Here is a 16,684-nt window from a genome sequence, read left to right as displayed (position 1 = left end):
AGTTAGAAACGGCTTCCTCTTCTTTTATTAGTGGAACATCCTTACCTTTGTTTCATTATATAAATGAAGAAGAACTGCTGTAAGAAAATCAGTGGTTTCCAGATTTGTTTACCTGGCGGCTCCCTTCGTAAAACTGCATACTTTCACGCCCACCGCCCCCAAAACACACACCTTCCAGCTCGTTGGTCATACGTGGTTTTTGTGTGTGTGACCTCTTCCGCAATTTGAGATGCTGCATTGAATTCTCAAATCTTCATTGACAGTAATAATATTAATATAATATTGACTGACAAAAAGAGTTTACACTTGGAAGGAATGGTCTAATGTCGAAGTAATTTCGTACATGTACATGTCCAAAATGATTGTCGCATATCTATAACTGTCTTCTTTTAACAATATAATTTCATAATGATTTTACAGCGTGCTTTTAATACTGATATTATGTGTGTAATCGGGAAATGTATATTTGTGGTAAATTTCATAGGAAAAGAATCATAAATACGAAAATTAGAATGAGTAAAACAAAATGTTGTTAAATGGACAAGAAAGTTTTATTGTTCTTATTTACTGTTCTTTTGACATGAAATTTGCCACATACACGTCTTTGCCGATTATACACATACTACATTATAAGAAATACCAGGCGAATTCGTTATCAAATTTAATTCCTACAAGAACATATTTATAGACATGCGACAATAATTTTGGACATGAGTGTACATACTACCGGCGAATATGCAAATGATTAAGCGATTCAATATTCTGCGGCGGCTCGAACGGCCACCAGAGTGTATTAGTTATGTCATTACTAAACCATGTTATCAGGCCTGATAGAGCACATAAGGGAGCACGTAATGACATAACTAATGCACTGTAATAACGGAGTCACACGGTTAGTGAGCACTGTAAAGCACCACGGACAATGCCGCGTGGCCCTGAGGAAACGTTACCAGCACTTAACAAATTTTGAATAGGGTCTTATTGTAGGTTTGCATGTGGTCGGTGGTCGAATCGTGCAATATCAAAAAAATGTGGGACACTTAAATATGACAGTGGCCCGATGTTGGACTGAATGGAAACGTGGGGAAACGGAAACTCCATGCGTCGTCATGGTTCCGGTCTACCAATTCTGACCACACCAAGAGACGATCGGAGTATTGTGTCTCACACACATCTACGCCTTCCACCCGGACACAAATAATGACCTCATTACAACACCTCGTGTCATCCTATTGAGAAAAGCATGTTGTCAGAAACTCTTTGTTCATAGAAACTTTGTGGATTGTGAAGGTTCAAAAATTGGCCTTCCACATGGATGGTGTCTGTGGTATGCAAATATATATATCATTATTATTATTACAGTCGTGTTTGTACCTTAATATTGTAATAGAGTTTGTTACGCTTGTTCGCAATTGGGGCAAAGATTGAGAAAAAATAATTTCTGGATCTTACTACTTATAGGCAAAACAACAAGTCTGTTATCAAAGCATACTGGAATCCAATACATTTACAAGAGCTCAGAAGTCCTCCGCAAATAGACGTTAGACTTGGAAAAAATTCGTCTGGAGAGCAATCACCATGTTTTCGAAACTAGAGCATGAGAAAGAAGAAAGGTTAATACATCTAGGTGAACTACATGGTAATGACAAAAATACGTTAAAGAACTGATTCAAGAAGTAAGTCACGTTACCCACCAATCGCGAACAAGCGTACGAGCGCGTACACTTGATGATTCAACAACAAAAAGTTCACAAATTAAGCATTTCAATTTTTCCATTTACTTTTAATAATCTCAAGTAACTACGTTAATACAATTGAAAAATCTCATCCGAATATAAAACTATTACACAAATAAGATCATGTCCTCGGAAGTGTACCAGTCACTTATAAATGAACAATTATAAAGGATTAACTATAAGGAAAACGTACCAAATGAAGTAACACGAGAAATTCTAAAGACTCGAACCAGATATTTCTAGTTTATCTAGTCTTTATTGGAAATAAATACACAATAGATAAAGTACAGGTGTTAAAAACATAAAATCATAAACAGAAAGGATGTTTTCGAAGCTTTCATATTTTCATGAAAGAGCCAGAATAAAGTTTGAATTAGTGAACCCTTAATAAATATTAGCACAATATTTATTAATCCCCTGGGAAAATGAGCAATGTCTAGTATGGGATGTCACTTGTGTTGATACTTTTGCAACTTCTCATATCGTATCAACATCTAAGGAAGCTGGAAGTGCGGCAGAAACAGCGTGCAGACGAAAACATTTAAAATATAAATGCTTAAAAGAGGACCATTTTTTCATTCCCTTTGCTGTTGAAACAATGGGTGTTTTCAGCAAAGAATCTAGGGAAACAAATTGGTTCACAGCTGGTTGTGAAAACAGGAGATCCGCGGAGCAAACAATTTTTAATACAGAGACTCAGTTTAGCAATTCAGCGGGGAAACGCAGCTTGTATTTTTAAATCATTCCCCTCTGATCCTACTATGGAAGAAGTTTTTTATTTTAAATAGTTAATCCGTTCCACGCTAGCCACATCTACCATCAAGTACTGTTATATGAAGGTTCAATTATATCACATTGCACAGCACAGTGTTGTCTGGAATTTCGTATATTATGTAATGCATTTATTCTTTGTACATCATTTTGTATATTTCGGTTACCTCTGGAATTGTCTCGGGATCTAAAATTTTTATATAATATAAATATTATTGGAAAAAAGCACAATATTGTACAAAGATACAAATACGACTATAATAGAAAATAATTTGTATTACAAACTTCAAGTTCACCCTCGTGTCAGAGCAATCTAAAAGTTAATTTCTGATTGGCGAAAAGGTTATTAAGCCGCAAGAACAGCTACAACGTAAGTTTAATGTAAAGACATCTTTTTCAATAATAAGGACAAACCTTTATTTCTGAAACGAAGGTTAGAGTAATCCATCAAAAGAAAAGAAAGTCAGAATCTCAACTTTAAATTATTGTTGAGTGTACTCACTGAATACAAATTTAAATTGGTTTTCTTTGGAGTGAAAGTGTATGGCAGATAGTCTAATTTCTATTACATGAAACGTTTCGAAAAATGCGAAAAACTATATAACTAAAAATTTACACCAAGAAACTTACGCTCGTCCGATGGCATTATAGTTTGAATACTCTGCTGTAACTGTTTCAAGCAGGGTTTCACAGTTTTTACTTGACCAACCATAAGGTAATGACAAACCTGCAAAAAACAAGCAACAATTTGTAAAATGAATGCACCGCTAAAACAACTGAAAGTAAATGAAAAGTTTTTTGCTTATTAATTTCATCAAGCATTGAATTTCTTTAAATGTATTCATTTTCTTTGCATCTCGTTATTATTCTTAATGAACCAACGACTTTAATTTTATACAAGATTGGTTCGAAGTATATGCAAATAATTAGCACACAATTGTACTGCTGAAACAATTATGAGTATGAGAAAAAATTATTCTCTCTCAATAGATTGTAAAATTTTCGTTAAAAATTAAAACTCAAGTTTTAGTGTGTAAAACTCAAATATTCAAGGCTTAAATTAGGCTCCTAAAATAGCACAAGGGTCAAAGAAGGAAACGAGAAAAAACAGCACATAAATGTTAAATATAGATGACAAATATCTTCTTCCCTCAATAAAATATACAATAACAAATAAATGATTATACGCTGTTAGCCAAGAATATTACAAAATGAAAATTAAATACCAGAGAAATACATCTACCTTCTATTCAGAATACAGAAATATTTCTTGAGGAAGCTTTAAAATAATAACAAGGTCACCAGGTAAATGGTAGTCCCGAGATCTTAATACCTCTTTTTAAAACAATAAAAGGAGAGAAATTCTATTTGTTGCTTAAACTACAGTTGGAAATTATGAAATATTTTAATATTTGCATCATTTCAATTTTTTAAATGAATTTTTTAAAGTAATTTCCACATTTATAGAGAAAACCCCAACGCAAACGTGCAATGAAATTCTCGCTTCATGACCAAGAGAGAGATTCGTATGTGTAATTATTATTATCATTGCAAAATCCACCAGATTAAAGCAAGAATGGGAGTGTTACGATCTCCTCCCCACTTCTCTTCGAAAATTCTTTTGTTCTTTTCAGAATTTCCTTAGACGAACTATATTTTTTTTCCAAGTCTCTTTAATTTTTATAATATACGATTTTTACTTTTTAAGAAAGGTCCGTTTGAAATTTCACATGCCCTTGAGAATGCGTGCGCGTGCAGGTGCTCGGTATCCCTTGCGTACAATTAAACGCCATTTTTCGTTCACAGCGTCACACTACGCTCCGTAGTACGAGACTTAACATATTTTAAAAAATCATGCGGTCCGGCGGATTTGAAACACAGTCATCCGGTTCCTAATAGCTGCGATTATTCATTACCAGATATTTAAGGTGACAATTGCAGTAAGGTGCGAAAGTGGGTTAGATCGTTTAAGGAAGATCGTGAAAACGACAATGCAAATCACTATTGGAGAAGAATTCGATAATTTGCCATACACTTCAGGTCTTCTGTCTAGCGACTATTACCTTTTCAGTCATCTCGAAGCCCTTTCTCAGTGGAAAGATTAAGATACTGACAAAAAGACAAAAAACTATAATAACTGGGGATCACTGCAGGAGATAGAATTCTATAAGGAGGGTATCCAAAAACTCGTTCGTCTCGATGATGAAACTGGCAAGGAAATTACGTAGAAGAATAGAATACTGTACGCAACTTCAGAATATATACATATTTTGTACAATGTCTATCTGTCTCGCTTTTATTGCGAAACAAACCTTACTTAAAAATTAACTTCCATAATATCCTAGAACATGTAACCTTTAAAAGGATAGGTGAGTAATCAACTCTTAAAAAAAGAGTACTTATCTTTAAATGTACAAAATTTTTTCCCGCTTTTCTCCAAGTACTCTTTCCCATTTTCAATTATTAATGCCATGTTTAACCTTGAAGCTATCTTGTGGCTAGATGACTAGATTTCTCGACCTTCACGCAGAAAATAGGTTTGGTTCCATGTCAAACTGTAGACTCACGTCTATATAGCCTCGAAGCTAAAAGTAATGCTATACTCCCAAGAAACAATTTACCATGGTTTTATTAGTTCTATCTCGAAGTTGGGTGATAAATAAAGAAGTTTAAATTCCTAAGATATGCGAAAACGAAGCACCAAAGACACAAATGAGAATGGATCTGTGAAGTCCCAGACGTTCAAAGTATTTTGAATGATCCAGTGCTGAATTATGGAAGTTAATAAAGAAAATTATATTATTTCCTCACCTTCATTGCATATAAAAGATAGAGCTCTGGAAATCCATGTATCAATACCAAAAATGATCCTCAAAACACGTAGAACTACATCAGAACTACAAGAAAATGGTCTTTAAGTATGGGGTGCTTTGTGCCTAATTCTCTCGTAGGTGGGATTGAATTGACCGATGTTTATTTCATTTTACTTGTTAAGCAAAAATAACAGCACAACTTCAAGCTCCATTTAATTGAATGCAAAAAGAATAAAGGAAAAAACGAAAAACAAAAGTGTCCGTTGATTCTTTGTTGAAAATTCACAGATCCATTCTCATTTGTGTTTTTGGTGCTTCGTTTTCGATCTGAAAAAAAACCATTTTAAATGGTTTTTATTCTTGTGTATGTGTCTCTTGTCTTGTATATCTCCATCTCCATCTTTGTAGGACTGGGATGAATTTAAAATGTTGACTCAAAAGAATGGAGGTCAGAAACATGTTTTCTTTTTCCACTTAGGATGGTTTTACGAAGAGAAGTGTTTTTGAATGTACTTGCTACGACTTATTTCTTGCTATATATATATATATATATATATATATAGTAGCAGATCCAGGATATAATCAAGGGAGGGGCTAAACCATAGTTTGCCGCTTTATCCAGTGTAAAGCAGGACTGAAGCCCATTTTATCCAGTGTATAGCTGACCGTCAAGGGGAAGCTATAGCCCCCCTTGCACCCACTGTATATATATATATATATATATATATATATATATATATATATATATTCAAAATATGGTAGCAAAGTTTTAATATGCGCAAAAACATTGACATTTCTTTTCACGTAAAATGAAAAATATTGGTCATAATTAAAAATGAAACGTGCACTACATTCAGTGCTACACTGAAGAGGAAAATATGTTTTAACTCCGATTTCTGCAATCTACTTATCAATTAGATGATACGCACCTGAAGGACTAAGAAAAATACTTTAAGATATTCCTTATGATGTTGACTACCTTGCCAGCCATCTACCAGGTGTCCGGCTTGGTTTAAAAGCGCGTGTACTTCTTGAATCTTTTTGTCTATCAACAATAGCTGCAAAAAATAAAATATATTAAGATAGAAAAATGCTCTTAATAAAACTTCAATTAATTATTTCGCATATCTTCCTTCCTGATCTATAGAACTATACTAAGAATACCGAACACCTATCGTAACTAAATAAAGTATTTTAAGTAATTAGCTACACTGAAGTTCTATTCCTGCGATTAACATTGTGCAGCTTGACTAAAATTTGCTAATCTTTAATAAAGAATATAGTGGTAAAGATGTAACTGAAATATTAAAGTTATCCACTTGGTATAAAAATGTATTTGGGTCATTCCACATCAACTCAACACAGTCATCCAGACTGACCTGTTTGGATTTCGATGAATTTTGGTACAGTTGTTGGATTCATAGACCTATGGAAAAATATCAAATTATAGGTCTCTTGCTCGATTTGTTCGTAAGTTATTTCTCTTTGAAATTTGAAAATTTCGAGCAAATTGGACGCGTTTTGAAATATTTAATGAAATGCAGAACAGCAATCAATTAAGATACAGACACGAGAGTCGTAGCGTTTAAAAGCTCTTTTAATGAACTTTCATATGAGATGCTAATTGGTATGGGTTATTTTGAAAAAAATCAAAAATGTGAAATTTTCAAAATTATTTTTTCAAAAAGTGACAATTTTAAAATTTTGAAAAAAAAATTTCAAAATAAGTTTATAATGTCTGTTTTCACCACCCAAAGTTTTGTTCTGGGATCTCCATGGGATCAGGAATTACAGTGCATAACTCGCACACATATTCAGGGAAAAAATGCAAAATATGTACATATTCCTTTTAAAAAAAATAAATTAGTATAATGTTTACACTTGTATCACTATCTCTGGTGACACACCTTGAATTGCTGGAATTTCTCCAGTTTTCTTCACATCCTTTTCTGTAAATTATATGTTCGACCAGTTGCTGTGACTGGATTGACTGTGCATATCACATCTGCAATGGAAACCCACAGTATATCAGGTGCTGTAGGAAAGGAAAATGAAGGTGATGGTCCTGAAGGGTGTAGGAAAGACACTTTATCATCTGTTGTTCTTTATCTTTGGCCAGAACATAGCTCATCCACCACCTGTCACCGTAGATGGAAGTTACATATCCATTTATATCACTGAAGGCAACCCCCTTTCCGTCAGTTGTTACAGATTAGGTGGTTGTAATGGTTGAATTGGAAAATAATTTAACATTTACCTTTGTCCCACCCTGTAGGGGTATGAAAGCATGGAATTGTTGTGTACCTGGAATAGCTATAGCTTTACTGTATCGGTTGGCCATTTGTTCTGTAGTTGTAATGTATTCCTCAAGGCTTACATACGTGAAGTCTATATTAGAGATATTCTTCAGCCCATTCAAAGAGTTACCTGGGAGTTACTATTTGGTCTTCATATGGCCTTTGAAGGCTTGCCCTAGCTGCCAGTCTTTTAACTGTTTCCCCAAGCCCATCACATGGGCCCTTTCCACGAGCTGTGGCTGCAAAATGCCATTCAGCTTCAACTCCGAAGTCTTCTTTATGATGACACTGGTTGATATATTTTTTTTATTTTTATACTAGACAGCCGACCCATCTGAAAAATAGTACATTTTACTAGGAAATGATTCAAACTTTGATTTCAGGAACTGAATCAATTTTGTCTGGAATAGGTAAACAGCAGCAGTGTTATGGTGGATACGATTACGTAATTGAAATGTTTTAATCCACTCTGTTTAAAATACACAACAAAAGGGTGAATTGTGGCCGTGTATTCAACCAGTGGTATGACTGTTCTTCATCTTGCAAAACAAATGAGTAATTCTCAGAAAAATCACAAATAACAACCCCTCTGTGTCCAGTAAATGTTCCTTCAAAACACTCAAAAAAGAACTCTGCTGTTTAGCGATGAAGTCACGATGAAGTAGTGCAGGTAGCCTCTCACAAAATAGGTCCACAAATTCGAGAACTGTTGTTTTGGAGTATTTTCAAGTTACACCTATCGACAGAGATCCACTGGCGGAAGGTAAGTGTCTCAATACCTTTTTCATCAAATACCTGCTCCAAAATTGTTCCGATACTGTTTGTACCTGAGCATGAAATACATTTTGAAAAGTAGCAGTCTACAGAAGCTGGACTACAAACCATCATCTGTAGACAGTCCTTGTATGTAGTTACCTTCCCGCTAGTAATTGATTTCATTCTGCAGTTTTCTATCATGAGTTTTACATTTTGATGCGTGGTACACACAGAGATTGAATGTGTACCACTCTTACCAGCAAAAACACAGTTTTCTTTGGCCTCAATTCCGCAAATTTGGATAAACCCACTTTGAATGGGAACTTTTCTTTGAAGAGTTTGTAGGCTTCCTGTAAATTACAAAGCATCAGTCTTTTCGATACTTTAACTTTAGTACCTGTGTTGTCCACCACAGAAATGCAGTCCGTAATTCCTGGCATCACTCGACTGACTTCGTCACTTGCATAAAAGTCTTTGACACAGTTAACAGTTTACGTTGGTAGGTCTTTTCCGGGTTTCATGTCAGGGCTCCACAAGACACCTTTTTCTTTCAAAAGTATCTTCGCTTGTCTTACAATGTAGTTGGGAGCCTGAAATTCCTGCATTGTTTTTCTTATACTCCAATTATCGGGCACAAGGGTCAGTAACATAACCTTCTTTTTTCTACTAGCGCAGCTTGCATATATCTTTTTGACATATTTTAGGAAATTACATTCAGTGTCACTGTCTTTATCGGTAGGTGCATGCAGCAATTTCCTCTTCACTGCAACACTGATCGTTGCTGCTTTCTCCTGCGAGTATGACTTGTAACCAATCTTCCTTTTACCCACAGGTGACTCTCCCATCTCTAAAAGAGAACTGTTTAGAGATTGAAGTGCCTCTGTTGTATTTGAATAAGGTAAATTACAAACATCTGCATCTTCCTGACTGCTGCCTGGTAGATGAGAAGCGGTATCTTGATCTTTCAAATTGGAAAGTTTCTTCCTGCAACTATCACACACTTTAGAATTGTCACTTGTTCCTAGCATCAAGGCAAACATCCACTGGGTCACATGTTTCAATCCTTTCCTAACGTGTGAATGGTTAGGTTTGTTAAATAGGTTAAAACAATTCAAACTCTGTCTCTTGTCTGAAGGATCCATTCTGCAGATTTGTAATACAGAACTCACTAGGACTAATGGCTGAACACAATGCATTTACATGAATCAACTACTCTCTTTCAGATCTGGAACTCTACTCTCCACTGACTAATTATAGTGGAGTACGATTGGAAGAAGCAGTTTATAGTCAGGTGCGGATATGCATAAACTTGCCCAGACTTAGAGTGGCAATACTTGTCATTGAAAAAAAAAATGAAATCTTTAAGTTTTACGTCCCACGCTTATACCGGTGAGGCTAAAGGAGACGGTGGTGATGAGAGATTAGTGAAATGGTGGAATGAAGAAATTGGGAGGAAACGGGAGAACCCCGAGAAAACCCACGAGCACGGTGTTTGTCCACTACAGAGTCCACACGGCGCGAGCTGGGATCGAACCAGGGACCCCAAGCACCGGAGGTGAACGCTCTACCACTGAGCCACCGCGCCCCCACTTGTCATTGGAAATTCTGCAAAGAGAAACTTAAGTCTTAAGCAGTGGCGGTGATTGGACGTTAAAAGTGTGGGGGGAGGGGGAAGGGCAAGGCATGATCTGGATATTTGTATATCAATGTTAGTTTTCCTGGTTGTTTCTAACATTTTGTTTGACGAAAAGTTTTATAAATCATAGGATACTATCTTTTTCAGTTAAATTACTATATAGCGTATTTCATATTTTGTTAAGTAAATTGACAAGAGCAACGCACGTACGTACTAGCCCTTTGTACTCTTAAACAACGAATGTGTAAGAAGAGATTTGATTCCTTTCTCATGAACATCTTAAAATTCTGCCTGGAAAATTGTGTGATCAGATTATTTAATAGGACTAACAATTTGCAAAACAAATAAATAGAAAAGATAATATTAATCATAGTAATGAACAATAGGCTTTTTTTTTTTTTTTTTTTTTTTTTTTTTTGTAGAAGTTATATTGAAACTGGGGACTAATAAACAACTTATATTTTTAATTCCACGTGCCATTAAATGTATGTTATTACCCTTAGAAAATGAAAAACAGTAAATACAAGCATATGCTACGGCATTTAAAGAAATACGCCAATTGCAATACTAATTGCTTTCAATTGCAATTAAAACGCAATTCCTGTAGCTTTCTCAACTCCACGGGAAGACAACTAATACGTACTCACGCAACGGCAAATATTATATGACACCATTTTTTCTATGAACCAATAATAGATACAAAAACTTTACATTTCCAAATAAAACTATATACATTAAGGGGTCACTTCAAAAAGTAGGAGGCAACTGCCCCCTCTTGTTCCCCCAATAATCGCCGCCCGTGGTCTTAAGAACAGAATAGGTACCTTTCTGGTAACTTGATGTACAATAGTAAATTTGATGAGTAAGTGATAAAAGTGTAAATATTATACTAATTTATTTTTTTAAAGCAATATGCACTATTTTGCATTTTTCCTTATATGTGTGAGAGTTACGCATTATAACTCCTGATCCCATGGAGATCCTAGAACAAAACTTTGGGTGATGTAAGGAGACATTATGAACTTATTTTGAGAGTTTTTTCAAAATTTTAAAATTGTCACTTTTGAAAAAAAATTCGAAAAGTTAAAAAAAAAAGTTTTTTTTTTAAAAAAATAACCCCTACAAAATAGCATCTCATATAAAAGCCCATTAAAAGGGCTTTTAAACGATACCACTCTCATGTCTGTATCTTAATTGGTTGCTGCTCTGCACTTCATTAAAGATTTCAAAACGCGTCCAATTTTCTCGAAATTTTCCAATTTCAAAGTTAAATAACTCAAAAACCAATGGAGCAAGAGACCTAAAATTTAATATTTTTTCATAGGTCTATGAGGCCAACAACTGTACCAAATATCTTTAGAATCTGAGATTTCAAGTCAGAATTTCCTCTGAAATTGTGTTGAACTGACGTGGAATGACCCATTTGTAAACAATGACAACTTTGTGGTTAAAACTATGAAAGACATTAACTGTACTCACCATTCCCTTGCTGAGTAGGAACAGAACTCTCGTATAACTCGCTCCAGATAAATGAGCGTAATCAACCCCAACTCCTAGTAAGCTGCTTGCAACTCCATAATCTCTTTCTGAAGCATGAATTTGCTACGGGAGGAAAATAAATACAATTTCTTAAAATATCACACGCTTTATCACTGACCTTACAAAATATAAAATTCATAAAATCTGAAGAAATTAATTTTAGAGACGTAGTACATTACATTCGGCTTGGTTTTATACCATAGCAAGAACAATTGTTTGCAACATGTTTGATGGAGAATACAGTTAGCTTATTTTTTTATTATTGTAACCTGCATTTCACAACAAAACGTCTTTTGGAACTGACACAGAACTATAATATCTACACCGGAATTCGTAAATTATTAATTCAAATAGAGTTGCGAAATAAGAATATTCACCTCGAACCAACAGACTTAAGGAACGAAAATACCGACTAGTTAAAACGGAAGAAGCGAAAATAAGTCAAACGAAAGTTGCGATACACATAGAAAGCTAGTCAAAGTAAACGATGTAAATCTCAAACCACAGAGCTCCTCTTCAATCAGGAAAATGTGAATATTACAAGGAGAGTAAGCCTTTTGCTTGGCAGACAACGTAATCGTCATGAAATATAAAAATAAATAAGACACCTATCAAACACACTACGAGTATGCACACAATGAAATCATCTTGAACTACACTGACAGTTCGAAAGGCAGCTTACGAAGTTCCTGGGTGATGCCTCAACTTGGGAATAGTCTATTCTACGGAAGTAAAGGTTCATACTTTCCTGTACGAAAATTCCATGCAGTGAGTCATAGAAAACAGATTAAATTCTGCGGGTTTGACCCCTTTACTGGAGTACTTCGTGCCCCAACAAAGAACGAGAGTTACACCAACCAAAGGTGGCACTTTTTGGTAATCTGCTGTGAAAATTCAATTTTCAGCATGCATGTGTTTAGCCAAACATACCTCCTGTTTCGCTGTTTTGATGAACCTAGCTGTTCATTGTATGTTCGTTAGTAGAGTGACTCACCAAAGGAAGCCTTCCCACCCCACGTCCGCTGACTTACATTCCCACCTTAGTGGGTATGAAAAGCACATAAAAGCTCATAATTTTAGCACGTGCAGACTAGTTCGTCATGGGTGATAGACGTTGATACTGTTACTCCGGTACAAACCGAAGATTCCGCTATCGTGGAGAATGAGTTAGTTAGACCATGGGCATGGTATGCGGGAGAAGAACTTAGAAACACAAGGAGATCGCCGTATCATCGCGGACTCTGAACTTTGTATTTTGCAGCGTGACGACTTATGAACTCCCAACTCAAGGCACGACCCAGTTCACCGAGGATTTCTAGCCTTCAAGGTAATCACCATTAATATTAGTCCGCCTGAGGTCGGTGAAACTAACTGATACTCGAGCCAATTAATATAATGTAAACTTATAAATGTTTTAGGATTAAAGTATTTTTGTCAACTTTAACCAACATGAGGAAAACTTAGAATCTGCATTGCATAAACTGATTCACCGATGCTACTGTACTATGCGTTGATGGTAGCTAACCTGTATTGTAATATATTCACTCACTCTCGTGTTTTCAATAAAGTAACTTAAGCTGAAACTAGGCCTTGACTAGTTTCCTACCCTAAGTCATATAATGTAGCTCTGGTCCTAGTCTAAGGATGTTACGCTGTCTTTAGAGTAAGAACTTATCGATTACCCAGTGATACCAGATTCCCGTGAGTACCTCATTTGGCTCCACAGAACGTCTCACCCTCAGATTGCAGTACAGGAGTAAATGGCAATGCTTTTCCTTATGCCCATTGTTGCCAAACTTAGCCTGAATTTCAGAGTTTTTTTTTTTTTTTTTTTTTTTTTTTTTTTAACTAGATATGGATAGGTTATTGTAGAACATTGTAATTGTATTCTCAATCAAATAATCTGTTTTTCCCATATCAAGAAGAATTTTCAAGTATTGAAATAAACTGAAACAGTGAAATCTTACTAACGGCAAATTCTAACATCGCGTTAAATATATCACGTCATAAGTTCGGAACTATAAGAGATACAAAGTTGAAACTTGAACAGGTATTAACACCATATTTGGTGTCAATGTTGGAAAAGTTTGCATTCAAAGATGCTTTTCGAATTTTAAAATAAAAAATAAAAGATAAGAGAAAGTGCATATACTATTGCAATGCAATATCTAAAAAGTTGACTAGTGAGAAACTTTTTTATTTTTCAGCTTAGATGGGAGTGCAAAGCGAAAAAAATATTGAGAAAGGATTGAAGTTATTTTTAAAACAAATTACAGGTCGATATCTTTCTTTATTTAGGTTTTATGACTTTTAGTGTTAAGAGTCAATTTTCCAAAGCGCGCGCATCTGACCAGAAGAAAGGCAGTGACAAATCTTGCCAATGTTATTTTCCTTATAATGTTTGTTTTAAAGTCACTGATATAGAGTTTCTTGCTATACCGATGAGTATACACTGTTGATGCTATGCGAGCACGAATCTACTGCTTAACAGAAGCATGATCGCAAAATCGAATGCTGGACCACACCTACGAGAAACATTGCGTCAACTCCACTCAATCTCATGTCTCCCTTACTTTACTTCGCTCGTTTCCCTTACTAACATTCAGACGTATAGTTTTTATTTTTTCTTCCAAGAAAGACAAATTTCAATCGCGGGTGAATAGTAATTAGTGAACACGAATCAGGATAGTAATTCAGTTAGCAATAACATAAATCACAAAAATGCAGTTGGCACTCAAAGAAAACCAACTGCTTCTTCAGATCAATATCTATGGAAGAGGAAAAAGCAGGCCAATATCTGTTAATAATAAAACTCCTCACTCATTGGTGATGAAAAGTTATTAGCTTTTGTAATTGATTCGTTTACAGTTCGCTGAATGCTGAAAATTTTGACAGCGAAAGTTGGTTTCGTTTGTAATTCAATTTTTCTTATTTACTGTGGATACGCAGATGAAAATGAAAAAAAAAGAAAGAAAAAAAAAAAAAGCGTTCATAACAAATAACTTCATGAGCTCACAAAACAGAATGAAAAGGATCTTTGTTCTTTTCCCCCTATGTTTCTTTAGGAAGCATGAAAGAAACAAAATATATTTTCGGAGTTTGATTATTCTGTATGTTTTTGTTTCTGCGCCCTACTATCTGTACCTAGTTGGCTGTCACTAAACGTGATTTAAAGTCACAACTTGTGGGTTTGTTTAGAACAGATATAATAGGGTATCTTTTCCTTCTTCTGTTTCCAGTTTGATAATGCGTGTCTGAGGTGTCAGAAGTGAGTATAGAAACTAGGGCGATTAAGTTCCTATTCACCATTACATTTATTGAATGTTGAAATATTTAAAATATTTCATGTGTCGTGTGCAGTGTTGTATTTACTGTGTTGTTCGTCATGGAGAGTGAAGTGCGAAAAAGACGTTTAATTGGTACGCTGCGTGGGAGAGAGGGTCAAATTGTGCCGAAAGTGTTGTAAGTGGAAGTAGTGAGAGTGATTAAAAGGTATTTAGGATGCGTCTTTTCTCCTTTTATTTTATATTTACAAATCTTTCGTTAATATTCGCAAATGCATTTATAATTTATTTTAACAAAAGAAATACTGACCAAAGCTTCAAACCCACTGTATTTTAAACTATAATATGTAACGGTTTCGGATATCTAACATATCCTTCCTCAGACACTATAAAACATAAATGAAAATACAGACATAGTCATTATTATGAACAATTTTCTTTTAAAGTTCTTTTAACAGACATATATATAGTCATTGTTATAAAAAAGTTTAATTTCTATTTGCTGAGGCCTTCAGCCAATCCCCTAAGTCTCTGTGTTCACTTTCCAACCAATCACGTTCCGCCATTTTTGGTTCTTATAAGGGCCTTTTTTATTTTCTTCTTGTCTACGCTATCCAAACTTCTTTGCCATAATTCATTAATAGGTAGGCTTCCTGTCCAGTTCATCAATTTATCTCTTCCTACTATAGTGTGATGGTTCATTTAGACCTCCTGGTATTTATTAAATATCATACTGTTGTTCCGCGGATAAAATCGTATCTAAACCATCGAAAGTGGGGAGCAGCCGTCTTCACAGTATACTTACCGATGTAACTTTTATTTGACAAACGGAATTGGATTTGTGGATATTTTGTGTTTTCGTAATATAGACGAATGAGCGTTTTCATACGTCATGTTTTCTCGACACGTATCACTATCGCACTACTCCAGATTTCACTCTTATCCAACTTCAGTAGCAGTATTTTACCCATTGTTATTCCTTAGTTTGCCGCACAATTGTTACAGGAACTTTCTGTGTGAAACTGTTTAGTCTTTCATTTATTTCAATCAGCGGTGGATCCAGGACGGACTTCTAGGGGGCGGTGGATTGTAATACTGCTACTTAGAGCTACTTTTAGCTCCAAGCTGTGGGATGGTTTTTATTTATATATAAAATAAGAAAGTTCCCTCTTGTGGAAGGCGATCGCCCCCCCCCCCCTGGATCCGCCCCTGATTTTAATCATATGTTTTCTATTCGTTTCATATGTTCTTTCGATGTCATATTGCTCTTATCGAAATTTTATTGCAAATATATAAACCATCATAAAAAGAAATTTCTAACACGCAATTATTATTCTGTTGTTTCATACTCTCCAATTAGCCGTTCCAAGTGAATTTGACTGAATGAAATGAAAAAGGGGTTCAAAATATATGAATTTAAGGAAAGCTTTATTTACAGACTGTGTCACTCTTTTTGTATTTCTTCAGAAGAAAACATACAGCGGAAGAAATGTGGCAACAGCGCGCTCCATTTACTCTGTACTGCAATCTAAGAGTGACACGCTCTATAGTATGAGGACATCAGGCTACCTCGCTCGCCGATCCTCTAATGTTAATTGTCCGATAACCTTGTATGTATGATGTATATCCTGACGTAGTCCAGATTTAGTATGGCATAAATACTCCAGTGTGGCGAACTTCCACTCACTTTGTCGGACAGAGAAGAATGGCTAGCGTATTTGAGCTTCCCAAATCGTTTTCTGACCGTACCAGCCGCTGAGAAACTAGTTAGCTAGCATTTCTTCCGTTCGTCGGCATCTCTCAATAACGGACCAACAAAAGAAAAAAAGCTACGCAACATAACACATCGTGT

General features: G+C 35.4%; 1 protein-coding gene across 2 annotated transcripts in view; it reads right to left on the bottom strand.

The window, feature by feature from the left end:
• The window catches only part of LOC145676056 (MAU2 chromatid cohesion factor homolog), a 67,735-nt gene that overhangs the window by 30,937 nt on the left and 20,114 nt on the right, over window positions 1-16,684 (bottom strand). For both annotated transcript variants that reach the window (XM_081746925.1, XM_081746919.1), the window contains exons 3-5: window positions 11,489-11,611; window positions 6,250-6,378; window positions 3,138-3,234 (exon numbers count right to left, since the gene is read on the bottom strand). In XM_081746925.1, the coding sequence (XP_081603051.1) occupies window positions 3,138-3,234; window positions 6,250-6,378; window positions 11,489-11,611 (349 nt within the window). The remainder of the gene's footprint in view (window positions 1-3,137; window positions 3,235-6,249; window positions 6,379-11,488; window positions 11,612-16,684) is intronic.

Source organism: Thermobia domestica, chromosome 2, assembly GCF_964235325.1.
Source record: "Thermobia domestica chromosome 2, izTheDome1.hap1.1, whole genome shotgun sequence".
NCBI lineage: Eukaryota > Metazoa > Arthropoda > Insecta > Zygentoma > Lepismatidae > Thermobia > Thermobia domestica.
The sequence above is the reverse complement of the archived record's forward strand: the minus strand, read 5'-3'. Positions and strand labels throughout refer to the sequence as shown.